This window comes from Leptosomus discolor, chromosome 10 (assembly GCF_034619465.1).
Source record: "Leptosomus discolor isolate bLepDis1 chromosome 10, bLepDis1.hap2, whole genome shotgun sequence".
NCBI lineage: Eukaryota > Metazoa > Chordata > Aves > Leptosomiformes > Leptosomidae > Leptosomus > Leptosomus discolor.
Genome location: NC_141400.1, coordinates 5083253 through 5097730, shown reverse-complemented (window position 1 = coordinate 5097730; position 14478 = coordinate 5083253). Strand labels below are relative to the sequence as shown.

The 14478-nt window shown below is 46.4% G+C and overlaps 1 protein-coding gene across 1 annotated transcript in view; it reads right to left on the bottom strand.

Annotated features, from left to right (window-relative positions):
- The window catches only part of SLIT3 (slit guidance ligand 3), a 523033-nt gene that overhangs the window by 3404 nt on the left and 505151 nt on the right, over positions 1–14478 (bottom strand). Inside the window, exons 33-34 of the mRNA XM_086471174.1 lie at positions 3006–3160; positions 321–606 (exon numbers count right to left, since the gene is read on the bottom strand). Of these exons, the coding sequence (XP_086327300.1) occupies positions 321–606; positions 3006–3160 (441 nt within the window). The remainder of the gene's footprint in view (positions 1–320; positions 607–3005; positions 3161–14478) is intronic.

Below are 14478 nucleotides of genomic sequence, written 5' to 3'. Positions count from 1 at the left end.
GGCACTCACCACCTCAGAGGTAAGCCATATCCATTAACAGGAGTTTTCGTATTTTAGTGTGTAGAGTCACAGCTGAAAGTATGACCGGCAGTATTAACACCTCAGCTCCTCCAGGACAAAGAGCTCGTTTGGAGAGTGAGCAACATCGGCACAAGAAGTGGAAATTGAGAGTTGCCACGGATGCTGACTCACAACTGTCAATAATGTCATGCGGGAACCCAGCACCTCCAGAAAGTCAGATGTGGTTTTACAACATGAAATGTGAAATACACATTAGCTGTAAAGCTTCCACCCTCCCGTCAGCATTTGTTCAAGCTTACTTGTGGTTAAGACATGGGTCTCCAATTTCCTGGTCACACAGGGGGCCCATCCAGCCTGGGTGACATTCACAAATCACACTTGTTTTCTCTAGGGACCGGCAAATACCGTGCTTGCAGATGTTACAGGATTTGCAGCCAGGAAGGACTCCTAGTGACTGCTGTGGTAAATCCTTGAAATCCTGCAGCTCGTTATTGATGCGGACATCGTGAATACAGCCATGAAAACCATTTGGTGTCTTATCTGCACCCTGGCGCAGTGAAGATAATCCACTAGAGGTCGGGATCCCTTCAAATAAAAACAAAAAGGGAAGGTTTACTCACAGTTGCAATGATAGGACATAAATTATAAATGCTAATTTGGTCACAGCCCGTTATAATCTTTAAAGAATTAATTTGCATAGGACCTTTGTAAGGCAGCACAGTCTCATTGTCCTCATTCTGGAAATGGAAAGAAACAAAAATAAAATCACTTGCCCAAGCTTACGTAAGAAGTATGTGACAAAAGAAAAGGCAAGAAAAAAAAAAGACCATTTTTTTTGACTGATGGCCATGTGTTCTTGTCTTTAGATAATGCTCCTCCTGCCTATACTTTAACAGCCATTATCCTTCTGAAAGGTTTAAGAATGTCTTTACTTGCCAGCAGGTAGGTACCACCTCTGGGATACAGCAAGATATTTAGGCATTACTAGATCACAGTGTTGACATAGGGAGTGGTTAAGAGTGCGCCCCACCGAAACTAGTGCAGAACTCTACAGACGGGGAACACGCCAAGTCTTTGTGGTGAGAACCCTCCATCATGTTCAAGCCCTTGGAAGAGTTCACACACTCCGATGGCCAGCAGATTCTTTTGGATGTTGTGTTACGCCCTCCCCACTGACATCTGCTTGGGCTGTATAGCTGTCTTAGCATAGGCAAGTGCTTCCATTTTCAGCCGTGTAAGGCCTCTGAATTTGCTATCCACGAGTAACTCCGCTGTTAAAGATGGTCTTAAAACAAAACCAGCATCTTTGTTTCACCGTGCGTTAGGAGGAAAGTTGCTGGACCAGGTGACGTAGTTGGAAAGACGGACAAAATTGTGGGCACATGAAGGCTCAGGTCTGTCTTAAAGCTTAGTGTAGGTTAGGAACAATTGCTCTGGGGTAATTTAATCCAGTACTTTAACTAAACAGTCGGCAGTGGAAGGGCAGCTGGTGTCCATGGGCATGTTACACTCAGAGAGGCGGCACGTGCAGAACAGTGAGGGTTTAGAAAGAAGCAAAAAGCATTTTAATGGGCAATAAAAAAAGTCTTCCCTGAGCCCATAGCTTCTGGTACCCAACAGTCCTTCATCTCAGGTTTGTCCTGCGAATGCCTTTTTGTAGGTACCTTTTGAGAATTAGTATTGATCCACAATGCTCATCCATTAACAAAACTTTCCCATGTGATTACCTCCCAAGTTCCCTGTGTATGAACTCCTGTGGGGTTGGTATGTTTTATGCTGTGCTAGAGGGAGAAATTGTGATGGCCTCACCAGCAGATTATCTTTGATGCATAATGTTCTTTAATAGCCTGTGACATTCTTAATGGGAGCCAATTATAAAAGTCAGCTCTGTACAAAGCAAGATTAGACAGTTTTCTGATTTGCAAGGGCAATATTCAGCGTTCTTTTAGAAAAGTGTTATTAAAGGGAATTATTTACAAAAGGCTTGACCAGCACAAAGTGAAGTTGGTAAGGGTTTCCACTTTTGGCTTCAAGGATCTCATTAGAAAAATCCCAAAGACTTTCTGAGGCTATTATTGTTCTGCTGACTTTTCTATTTAGAATAGGCTGACTAAAAATTCAAGAACTCCCTGTCACTGAAAGGGAGAGATTTCAACATTCACTCTAGAATAAAGCTGGGGGGATTCTGGCAAAAACCAATCAATTGGGCAGAGCACAGCCTTCATTCTGTCTCTCATAACCAGACACCTAATGAACGGGATACTCATTATTCTGGGCAGCTGCTCCTCACCCCACTTGACCCCTCGTTTCCCCAAAATTCAGTACTGAATGTGAAAAAACTTCTTAACTGAAGTTTGATCAATTCTTATATCTTTCTAATACTGAAGCTCTGGCTGCAGGTTCCAATGAGAAAACTATTAGCCAAGAAGTTGTTAGTCAGCTTGTGTGTTAATATGGTTTGGAGGTTTTACCACTACACCCCACGCCCCCCCCCCCCCCCTTTTTTTTAGACTTCTATAAAATTTCCAGCAGAAATACCACTCATTTATGGTACATTTAAACCTACTGACTATTGATTTGCCTTTTTTTTTGCTGTGACTGTTTGTGATACTTCCATTGCATTCTTCAACTGCTACGTCTTGGTGCCAGCCAGTTCTGAAAGCTTTCGAAATGCCAAACGGATTGTTCTTGCTGTGACTGTGTATCACAGAAACTGCCTGTGCTGTGCTGAGGTGACCTTCCCCGGTCTGGCGTGACAGCTTGTGCTGGCTGTGCAGTGGGGTGCTAGTGGGCTACGGAGTACGAAGCAGAACAGCAGAGGTGTGGTTTCCAGGCTCTCTATTCAAGGAAGCAACCTCTGGCAGAGGGGAAAGGCAAACTGCTAGTCCCCCCACCCCTCCGGAGAGTCCTCTCCGTAGGATGGAAGATGATTTGCTTCTGAGAAGACATGTTAAAATCTCACAGTCCAGAGCAACTCACTATACCTCCAATGTAGAGGGGTGTGTTGAGGCTGGCAGAAGACTGTTTCTGGAGTTTTCCTAGACTCTTGGGAGTCCCCTTGTCCACCACCAGGTTCAGAGTTTGATTCAGCATCACTAGTTCCACGCTATGAAACTGCCCATCATTTACTGTTTCCACGCTAAAAGTAAAAGAAAAAAAGAGAATTTGAAGATGACGTTAACAACGAACAGCCTGTGCTTCTGTGACATCCGATGCCCCGGTATCACATGGATTTGCAGGGCACAGCTCCCATTCCATGCTCCTTTACAGTCACTGTGTTCTCAACATTTCCTCTAGTGTGAGCCTCCGAGGTATGAGTTTAAACATTGCTGATACCCATGCAGGCAGTACCTACGCACACGTAACACCTGAGAGGACCAGGACAGTAGCTACTGTAGTTGTGCTTCCCAGGGCAGAAAAGCAAGGGTGTAGCTACGTGATATATTTGCTTTGGTGACAAAATTACTTAAAATCCCCTGTTCTGTGCCCTCGGCCACAGCTTGCTGCCCCTCTGTCACACTGCTTGGTGCCTGTGCGTCAAGCCAGATCACTGAAATGATTGCTGCTGGTATGGTTAGTTTAAACTCAAATTATTTCACAGGGGCAGGGAGGGACTGTAGTTTGGGGCAAGAGACAGCAGGGGCCTCTGAAACCAGCATTTCCTCACAGCAGAGGCGTCTTGTAACTACATGCTGAGGCATAAGGACAGGCTGAGTTTCTTAAAGCCAGAGAAGGAATTCAGGAGTTTTTGGCTTAGAAATGACTGGGGTACTTTGTTCAATACAATACAGTCCTACCTGAATGCAAGGAAAACTGACAAATTGCTGCTCTTCTTTGAGAAACATTTAGCTGTAGATTGAGGCTTGAGAATAAGACAGCAGGAATTTGGGGGAGGACAGGGAGCAGGTAGCCATCTAGAGCAGACAAGATATTAAAGGCACCATGTATTTATTGCTCAGGTGTTTTTAACACTGATTTTTCAAATGCATGAAGCCTGCAGCAAGTCAGATAACTCAACAGCTCTTCGCTAGTCTGAACCACATACCATCTTCGCCTTCATCTTCACTTCAGCCTCCCAGAAATTAAAAGGCACAGTGATACAATTCAATTTGCATCACACCGTCATTTTTTATTTTCAGGGCAGCTTCAGCTCTCAAGCCTTTATGCTGCATGTTGAAATTCTCTAAAACAATCCGATAGCTTCATGCCCTCCTGAAAAGCAGGGAGGGGCAAGGATGGGATTACCTGCTCTTGAGCAAAGAGGGTTTCAAATTAGGCTGGTAGTTACAGACATGATGGGACTTTTCCACTGCTGTGGATGTAATTAAATGGTACAGCCTCTGTTCCATATGCATGCAAACACCAGTGCACAATGAGAGTCTAATTGCAGTAGCGGTTACGGCCAAAATTAGACTGTGGGCTACGTAAACTGCCCACATGCACAGTGTTGCCAACACATCTTAAGCTTGGCTGCTAGCACCCTTTTTCCAACTCCTCCTGGCAGGCTCGTTAGCTGGGTGGTGGTTCTGCTACGTGCCGACAAAGACAGAAAACACCAAGTGTGCGATTTCGGCATCCTGAGATACTGCTTATGGCACAACCTGGATTTGGGATTGCTGCACAAGTGGTAAATGTCATACTGAAATGTAAAAGGTTACTTTTAACACTGGGTTTCTGCTCAGTCAAATGGCCTGTAAGCGCAGCATCCTCTCTCAGTAAGTGGCAAAGTCACAGGTCAGATTCCTTTCAGGCGTTTTGTAGAACTGCAATATAGATGTCTCTGAGCTATTTACCCAGACTTTCGTCACTATCAGCAGAGAGGAGCAGGCACACTTAAGGAGTGACTCATCTCTAAGCATGAATCAGCTTTTAGACCTGTCCCCCTCTCAACCTAGATGACAAGCCGCCCATCTTTATCGCCCAGTCCTGCATAACTGACGCGTGAGGCCATTCTAGCATGGAAATAGGACCCCAACTTCAGAAACAAATTACATGAGTTGGAAATTACCAGAATACAGCAGTTCCTGGAAGAAGTTTCATTTTTACAGTGTTTACAGCAGACCTGACATAACCAATTATACATGAGCGATGTCAGGCAGAAAGTCAGCACTGCAGGCGTTTCTGAGGATGTGCTTGTTTAAGAAGAGCGCACTGCTGTTTCAGAACTGAGCTAACGTGCCTCTACAAGCGCTGCTGTCCCCACAGGTTTTTGGGATGAATCACGTATACATATGCCTTTAAAAGTTTATGTAAAATTACCCAAGTTACAAGATGACAGCACTATATGAGCACCTTTACTGCGTGGCTTTACATAAACATGATCTAAGTTCGTTCTGCCGCAGAACAGCTCCTGGGAAAGCTCTGCCGGCTGAACCCCTCATTCTTGACCTGCAGGAAAGCGGCTGGGCTGTGGATGCTGCCCATCCTCAGGATGGCGAGAAAGAGCCCCGGGGAGCCAGATGTCAGGAACCTGGGACTGATGGTAACTGTCTGGAGTGTTTTTAAGAAAAAAAAAAAAAAAAAAAGCCTTGACATGGTACAAAAATCCAGATCCAGTAGACCATCTGCCTCAAAATACAGTTATATGAGGGCCGCTGCAAGGGCAGTGAGTTGCGTGGGCAGGGACAAGAGGCCGAGGACTGATGCCAAACTCATTGCCAAAGGTGCAGTAGTGTGCGCAGCTCAGAAAAGCAAGCCTGTCATCGCTGTGCCTGAGTCCGCTGCATTGGGGCCCACACCTCCAGCAGACTACTTCATGGATTGACAACTCAAATAAGTTTGAAAACAGCTGGTCCAAACTTTCTGTTTAGATATCCTTGCGTTCTGCTAAGTATCTGCCACACTACAAGAAACAGCTGTGCTACAGCAGTGCGCCAATGGGGTGATCCCGACGTGCTCCCTGCATATCTAACCGTCGTGTTGCGATGCTTAATTCATACGGGTAAAGTACTTGGACTTCCAGCTGAAAGGTGCGAGATAAATGGAAATGCGTTTTGTAATTGTTAGTCTATGCAGAAGTGCCAATGAAAGGAAGAAGTATTGCCAAAACCCATCGGCTCCGAGAACTGAGCATTGAGGAGGTGGGATGGATGGCTGTACGACAGGGAGCCCTTCCCTGCTGGGATCAATATCTGAAGCTAACGCACAAAACTGCATCGTTATCTGAAGGAGGCCAAGCTATGACCATTTGTCAGAGGACAACATTATCACGTCTGGCAGGGCTGGCTCTTCCCTGGGCCAGGATTTCACAGGCATTAATCACCTACTCCTCCACAGCGTGTGCTTTTTCCAGATTACGCCTCAACTAATAGGCAAACAAAAGTCTGTGTGTCCTGGCGACGGAAACAGCCGCCCCACGTGGTGCTCACGCCTTTCAGAACACCCAGGGCTGGTATTTTTGCTGGAAAGGGAGCGAGAGGTCCCTGTCTGTAGGTACATGTGCGTAAGTATTACTCGGTTCTGACTCTTTTTAACTCGGAGTTAAAATAATCCGTGCCCGGATTTTGAGAAACAAAGCGACTCGCAGCCATCACCCAACACCGCGGTTTTGTAAAGCAGATAAAGTCAAAACCAGGCAAAGCACTCATTTGCTTTTTGAGAAGACGCAAACATATGCTAGAAAAGCCTAATGTGGACAGCCAGGATGGCAGAAAATCCCCAGCCAGGAGATAGTTGTGTTAAAGCACTTACTGCTGTTGCTGACAGAAAGATGTTAAGATGCTTTTGGATTTTGAGAGAGATGGAGACAACATTGGGGGAGACACCAGTGGTGAGAGGAATGCTGCATGAACTCTCCTCAGAGCCCCTTGCGTAGCCGGGCCTTTAGGAGACTCAGCAATCGTCTGAGACAGTTGGAGACAGTGGCTTGGCTGGAGATGAAGGGAAGAAAGCCACAGAGGCTGAACAGTGCATCACAACGCAGCTCGCAGCACAAACTTGCTGCGCTCGGCTTTTTTTTTTTTTTTTTCCCAAGGGGCCTCTTCCTGACCCAGCTCTCCGCAAGGGTTTTATTAAAGTCTTAATTGAATTCTTATTGGGGATCAGGTGGCCCTGACCGAGCGCTTCCTTCTGAAGCGGCCCGCGGTACGGCAGTACCTGCCGCGGGGTCGGGGATTGCCGCGCTGCCGCCCCGGCGGGCGGGGGCTCTGCGAGCCTGGGCCGAGCGCGGCCTGGGGGCCGCCCCGGGGCGGGGGGCGGCGGGGCCGGCCGAGGGCGGCGAGGCCGGCGGAGGGCTGAGGGCGCCGGGGCCCCTCGTCGCCGTCGCCGGGCGGGCGGCAGAGGGCGGTGGAGCACCGCAGACAGGGCCGGCGCCTTCCCGGGGGCTGCCGCAGCTCCCCCCGCCGCCCGGCGCTGGCCTCGCCCGCCCGGGGAGCCGGCCCGCGGGCACCTCCGCCCGCCGCCGCGGCAGGTGGGTTCCGGCTCGCTGCTCAGAACGTGTTTCCCGAGGCAGATCTCGGCGGGTCACAGCCCCGGCCCCTCGGGTTACCCAGCTCCTTCCCTTCCGCGGAGGTTTCCGCGCTTTACGGTTAAATCGCAATAACACGCCTGAGCGAAGGAAGGGCGAGGGGGCCGGCAGGGGAGGAGGAAGGTAAGGGCTGCGGGCCCGGAGCCAGCTGCGCTTCTCGGGGGCACCACAAACCAAGCCCCCGCTTTTCGGCTTTTCCCAAGCCACTGAAAAAAAGACAGTCAGGAATTTTTAGCCAGCTCCCAGCTGCAGAGTTTTGGGCCATCACCATTAGATATTACAGAGTTTACCATATATTCTTGTTGAAAAAAGGAGGAATTATGTTTGAAGTGTAAACATTGGAAGTGTAAGCAAGGATTTTCAGGAATGTAATTATGAAACTTGCCAACAAGCAAGCAGTAAAAGGAATCGAAAGACCAATTTTATATAATACAGAAGGATTCTTCAGGACCCAGGAACTGCTGCTGGTTCTGCAATAAGCAGTCTGGTGAGGGCCCATCTCATCAGACATTTCACAGCTTGTATTCAGTCTCCACAGGACCTTCACTGCGAACTTCCAGCTCCCTTCCGAGTGTAATCACCCTCAAAGTAGGTATCTTGAGGGTAAGGGAAGCAACGCAGAGCCAAACGCTGAGGGCTGGCGGGAGGGATGTCTCTAGATCAGCAGTGCAGCGAACAGATCCCACCCGGGACCCCCTGGGTGCTGGGGAGGGATAGCTGCTGTCCTGCAGCGCCCTGCCTCCCCAGCGAAGGGGACCCACTTGCTGCTCCCCAACCAGCAGCACCCCTCACCTTTCTTCATTACACTCGTCTTTTCATAGCCCAGGCTACATGTCTTCTGGCACAATGCATTACATTGCTTTCATGAAGGTTACCCTCACTGAGAGCTGGCCGTGGCATCTGATCAGATTTGGCCAAAAAAAAAAAAAAAAAAAAAGAGGAAAACGCTGGGCATTTGAGGAAAGCCCAGCTTCCAAAGAGCATGAGAAGGGCCTGGGCCCAGCACCGTCTGTTCCCTCTGTGCGCAGGTGGGAATCTCGGAGCTGCCCTCACAGGGAAGGGAGGCCACTAGAGAGAGCTCTATCAAAGAGTCATTAAAATTTCTCGTTGCAGGGAGCTGGCCCTCATCTGTCAGAGCAATTCCAGCAAGACGAGCCAACGGACCCATTGCACAGGCCACTGCACACAGGCCATGGCCACGGCCTCTGCTGTGGGCTTAGGCTCCAGAACACAAAGAAACGAAGGGAAAGGGATGTGTATTAAACATACCCCCCCCCCGGGAATATATGAAAGAACTGATTTCCACTCTCACTTTTGATCTATTTCTCCTCTCCCTTCTATATTTTCTTTCCCCGGTACTCCAGCCCTGAGCACACACAGATGTTATAAACACTGACTCCCCTTGCTGTAACAGCCATGAGAGATTTAGAGCTGAGCCACTGTAAATATGCCAGTGAACAGAAATGCATTAAAGGATTAAGGCATTCAATTTGAACTTGTAAAATTTGGGCTTGGGGGTTAGTTTTTTTCACTGACCTGTAATACACCTTTAGTGTAGACAGCAGAGAACAGCAGGGCAGAGAAGTCAAAAACAAAAATAGCTTTAAGTATCACAGCAAACCATGTTATTGAGGAAATGTATAACCATCAATTATGCAAATGAGCACATCAATCCATTAGCTACAGTCTCCAGATTTTCCTGACCTCTGTCTTAATGAGGACATGCCTCATTTGAAGCACAGAACAAAGCCAACACAAGGATGGTAAATGACTGGGGAGTGAAGGCCATGGGGAACACTGAACTTAGATAATCTTTGAAAACATTTGAAGTAGAAGGGAATAATGAAGAAATACATGTCCAAAAGAGCTGAAGGAGCTTACAACACATGGGAAGAGCAGGCACCAGAGGAGAGGTACCAATATCAAGAAACACAAGGTGTGAGCTGCAGGGAACCGTATTGAGACGTTAGTAATCTGGGAGCTGTGAAACTCATACTGTGCCACACTGACTTCAGGTTTTACCTTTCCAGGCTACAGTTACCTCCTGCCCTTAGTTCCAGTTATAATCAGTCCTTGGCCTGACATAGATTTAAACTTCTCCATGGCAACAAAGGCAAAATCATAATTGGAGTAGTGTTTGTGCTACCTCTACAATAACACATCACTTCAAGCACCATCATCTTCAGAAGCCAAATAAAAACCACATGTTGAGAAAAAAGTATGAAAAATGCTAATGAAACACAAGACTAGGGAAATAAGAGGTGAAAGAGATATGTTAAAGCACTCAAGTTCACTTTCAGCTTAAAATATACTGTCTTTCATTATGTTCAATCCTGTTTTACATTACTCAAGCGTTAGGTCTCCTAGGCTGAGAGAACTCAACTTTAAGATTTTTTCCCTCCATTTTCATTCGCTTGGTTTTATACCTTTTCTCCTACTTACAACTCCATAGACCACCCAAATAAACCATCTTTCTCTTCTTGGTGTTTACAGCCCTTAAACACTGGCAGCTGATTACCATATCTCCCTTAATGATCGTTTGGCCAGGCTATGCCTATCTTATTTCCAGTCATAATTCAATTCCTGCAGCACCCCTGCCAACAGTGAAAGTTATTGTATTACAGACCTTCTAAGGGAAAAGCAAGGACCTTTTTTATACCCCTGCAACATGCAATTAACACAGTCCTGACCCCTTTCCCTAGATTATTCATAAAAGGGTCAGATTCGTGGCCAGGGTAAACACCCCTTGTTTGCAGTGAATTCTCACAGTGTTCCTGACATGGGCAAGAGATCTGACACCTCCCTCCGACCCCACTGCTGGGGAGCCGAAGCTGGGCTGGTCTCCTGCAGGATCACCGTGTCTCTGCAGAGCTGAATACTTCATTCTGCTAACTGAGAATTTGTTAAACGCAAGCGTAATGGCAGTAAAAATAGCTTCAATGAACTCTCCAAGTCCGAGACCCCTCCTGAGCGACAGATCACAGTGTTACTGCCTTCCCATCTTACTCCACCAGCACGAGTTTGCACATCAGGGCACACGGCGTATTGCGGTGCAATGAGCTATGGCATCTCGGTGTCTTTACTGTAACATGCATCATATAAAATAACAAACGCAGTAAGCACAGCGTAAAACCAATCATGTATTGATTCTGCAACGCTGTTGGGACTCATTAAATCAGTTATCCTTAAAAACATGCCATTGCAAACAGCACAGAGGAAGGTAGGCCCTGGCACAGCAGCAGGGCCAGTGACAGCGCCGAGTGCTGCGTCCTCCCCAGCGAGGAGGCGGCGTTGGCCGCGAACGGTCGTGCGGCACACACCAGGACGTGCTGCCGCACAGCCCCCCTGCCCCGCCGGGACTCGGAACAGAACAGGGTGCTTGGGTTTCAAACACCACTGAAAACAGCTCTGCCGTTCAACTGGGAATCACTCTCAGGTTCTGATGAGGAAATCCATCAAGTGTCCTCACAGAGTCGTTTCACCAGGGGCAATACTTTACACCTTCTATCCCCTTTTCAGCTCTGGAAAATATGAAGGTATCCGCCAGTTAGCAGCAGGGAGCAGGGCCTCTACAGAATACAATTAAAAGGGCTTCCAATTAGAATGACAGAGAGTGGTGGGGTTTATCTGAAATTGGAGGCTAAGCCCCAAGAAAAAAAAAGCTGTGCCTATTTAGAAGCCTGATGCATGGTCAAGAAATAAAATTGATTCCACCTCATCTGCGGCAACATACCTACAGTGGTATGCCTCCCCTTCCACAAAGTAAACAAAATCCATTGCTGTTTGACAACCAGAACAGCCGCTGCCGTACCTGCCTTTTCCAGCAGCTTGGGGCGTGCTGGCAAATGCAGAGCTGTGGGTCACATTTCTACACTGGGAAGAAGCACGGAAATAACTGTGCACAGAATCACGCCGCACCTCCGTGATCACCCTCGGTGCCAGTTCTGCGTGCATTTCTTCTAACGGAGACTGTATCTATTGAATCCAGAGCCTGGCGCTTCATATAAACGGGATATAAATCTATCACACATGGTGCACATCTAAACTTCGTGTTAGTCATCATGTTTACAAGAAATTTACAGGCAGAAAAAAAATAAACATGTTATATTAGCTTGCTATGTGTTGTCGTAAGGCAAAAACCTCACAATTCAGGACATGAGCCAGTCATTAGTGCATAGGAAGTTTATAAACTATGATTAGGTTTATTCCATCATTGCCTATTATGAGAATACTTCAACCTTCCTCTAATGTGAGCAGTATTAACTAACTTTGGCAATATACTACTGGACTAACAACCTGCGGTATAGCAAGAAAATACCTTTTAAAACACATTTGCACACCTTTCTCCTAGTTACTGGAAACAGTTCAGCACAAGAGCGTGTTTCCAACATGCAGAAACCTGGTTGACTGCTCAGAAGGTGGAGTAACATCAGCACTAATTTATGAGGGCTCAGCAGCTGCCGGGACCCTCTCATGGTTTCGCTGATGCTCTCAGAAGAAGAAACAGTAAGGCCATGTTACAGACAGACTAGTGACTAAATCACGTTATCTGCTGGGGTGGAAGAAATAGTTCTTATTTCACAATTACTTTTGGGTTGGCAGGGCAGTTTTAAGGCTTGAACTGGACTGGCTAAAACTCAACCCAGTTACTGAATTTAACAAACAGGGGAAAACCTTCATTTATCATGTGAGTTTCTGCATTTTCAGCTGCAATTTTCTTTTGCTGATAGAGCTATATTATTTTTAGTCGTAGTCAAATCACTGTAGAGAACAATTTTTGGCTTCGCCATTCATTTTTACATAAACCCTACACTACTTTGAACATGAAAACCAGCAAGTACCTGTGAGGTGCTGAGCTACTTCTAGAGCCCGGCAAACGTCCAAGAGCAAACATCTTCCTTCTTGATGCTCTTGAAAATACTTAATGGTATTAACTGAATGGTTAACACTCTCCACTGCAAAGTTGAATGTCGTAACTGTGAAGGATTTGGTTTCCATCCTTAGGTGTAATCCTCCAGAGTGTCCAACAGTCAGGAGAGAGAGGAGCTGCATGGGGCCAGTATGCTCTGAAGTTAGTCTCTAACCAGAGGCTGAACTCAGAGTATTTTAACACATTGATTCATTTTGGCTGTTCCTCCCTGCTTTTGTTTAGTTATGAACTCTCCCTCTCTCATCACTGCTCATTTCTTCTTGGAGTTAATATTGGCATCTTGCTGACTTCATTACATTTTTATTATTATTCTGTGCTGAAAGAAATCAGCATTATAATGTTACTGTACTAAAGTTACATGTACATGTGCGTGCTGCACTCTCTTTTGCATATCTCTTCCTAAAAGGCTGCTGATCAACAAAGCAACCAGAGGGGATGGACACAGCATATCTGCTCCAGCTCCCCCCTGTCCCGTTCGGCTGGGAGAGAGTTGCTGGGAGATACAGGTGGGGCCACGCAGAGGGCAGGGACGCAGCGACTAAAATAACAGGGTACAGACCAGCTTATGGGTGTCTGTTTTAGAAAACAACATCAAAACAATTTGCTTAACAAAATACACAGACTACTGGCAATTTGCTTGTGTGTTGTCTATGCATTAAAGGCAGCACAGTCTGCTTAAAAAGGGATTGGGGAGGAGGAGGAGGACTGCATTCTGCCGCCTGCTTGAAGTTGATTTGGGTCTGCAGCAGTATTTGATTTTTTAAAAAAAATCATAAAGGTGACAAGTGACGGTGTAGATGGTCACATTCCTCATCAAAAGGGCACAAATGACATCTCTGCTTTGACTTAAGTGGTCGTAATACAAGTTAATTCAAAGAACGAGTTAAAATGGCATGAACCCCTTTGCAGCAGAGGAGCAGCTGCTGAGTTTATTGCCGTCACGGACTGTGGCATAGGTTCTCCAAAGCTGAGTGGGCAGTGCTGAGGGCAAGACAAAGCCAAGCATGCGCTTGCCTCAGACACGGATCTTCGGGCAAGTCAGCAGCCCGTGCACACTGGCAGCAGTGGTGTGTACTGGTGCAGCCCAGCCTCTGTTGACAGGAGCCATTTGAATGCATCTTAGACCGATAGCCCCAGATTTTGGGCCCTGAAGTGACCTGGGACTCACAGAATGTAACTTCTATTTCTGTCACTAGCACGGGGCAAGTGGCTTTAGATGACCTATTCCTAACTTCCCGCACCTGGTACACAGACACGCCAACGCCAGCTTGCTTTGCGAACGGTTTGGCTGCCTTCTGATGAAACATCTCACTCTGAAACACTCTGCACATATGGGTAAGGTTAGAAATAAAGCTGTGGGTCTGCAGCACAGGGTTTCTGGGTACTCGGATATTACACTGAAGAGAATGAGCTGGGCACAGGCGAGGAGAGATGAGAAACTATCATTCTTGCAAGAGATACTGAAGAGAATTACAAAGAAAAAAAATTAATTCAGCTTATCAAGATTTTGCCTGCTAAGTCCTCAGGCAGCCTGAAGGACGAAACTTTACCCTTCTTAAGCTTCATCTCAGCAGAAGAAAGTTTCTGAATTTCATGAAAGCAAATATTTGATTCTGAACCTAATGATAAAAGTTAGATGATATTTTAAGGTCTCGGCCTTACATTTTCACTGTCCTACCACACAAAAATCCAAGAAAAACTAGGGAAATGCAATGTTTGTAGTTTGACAAGAACTCGCACACCTGTCTTTTTCGTTCCATTTTAAATACATCAGAGCCCTTTATAAAGGCAAAAAATAATTCATCTGTCCTTTGCCTCGGCTCATGCAAGATGTATAAGTACATTCAAATTTTATAACTTTTACTGTGCAGGTCAGAGATTAATACTGGTTTCTTTCATTATATTTGATGCAAAATCCCTAAGGAGTACCTGAAAAAATAGGAGTGCGTGATAGAGAGAATAAAATGAATTGCAAATATGCAGAATTGTTAAGAGCTCAGCGATGTCTCAGAGAAATCTCTGAAAAACAGTCTATTTAGAGACCATCCAGAAGTATCAAACA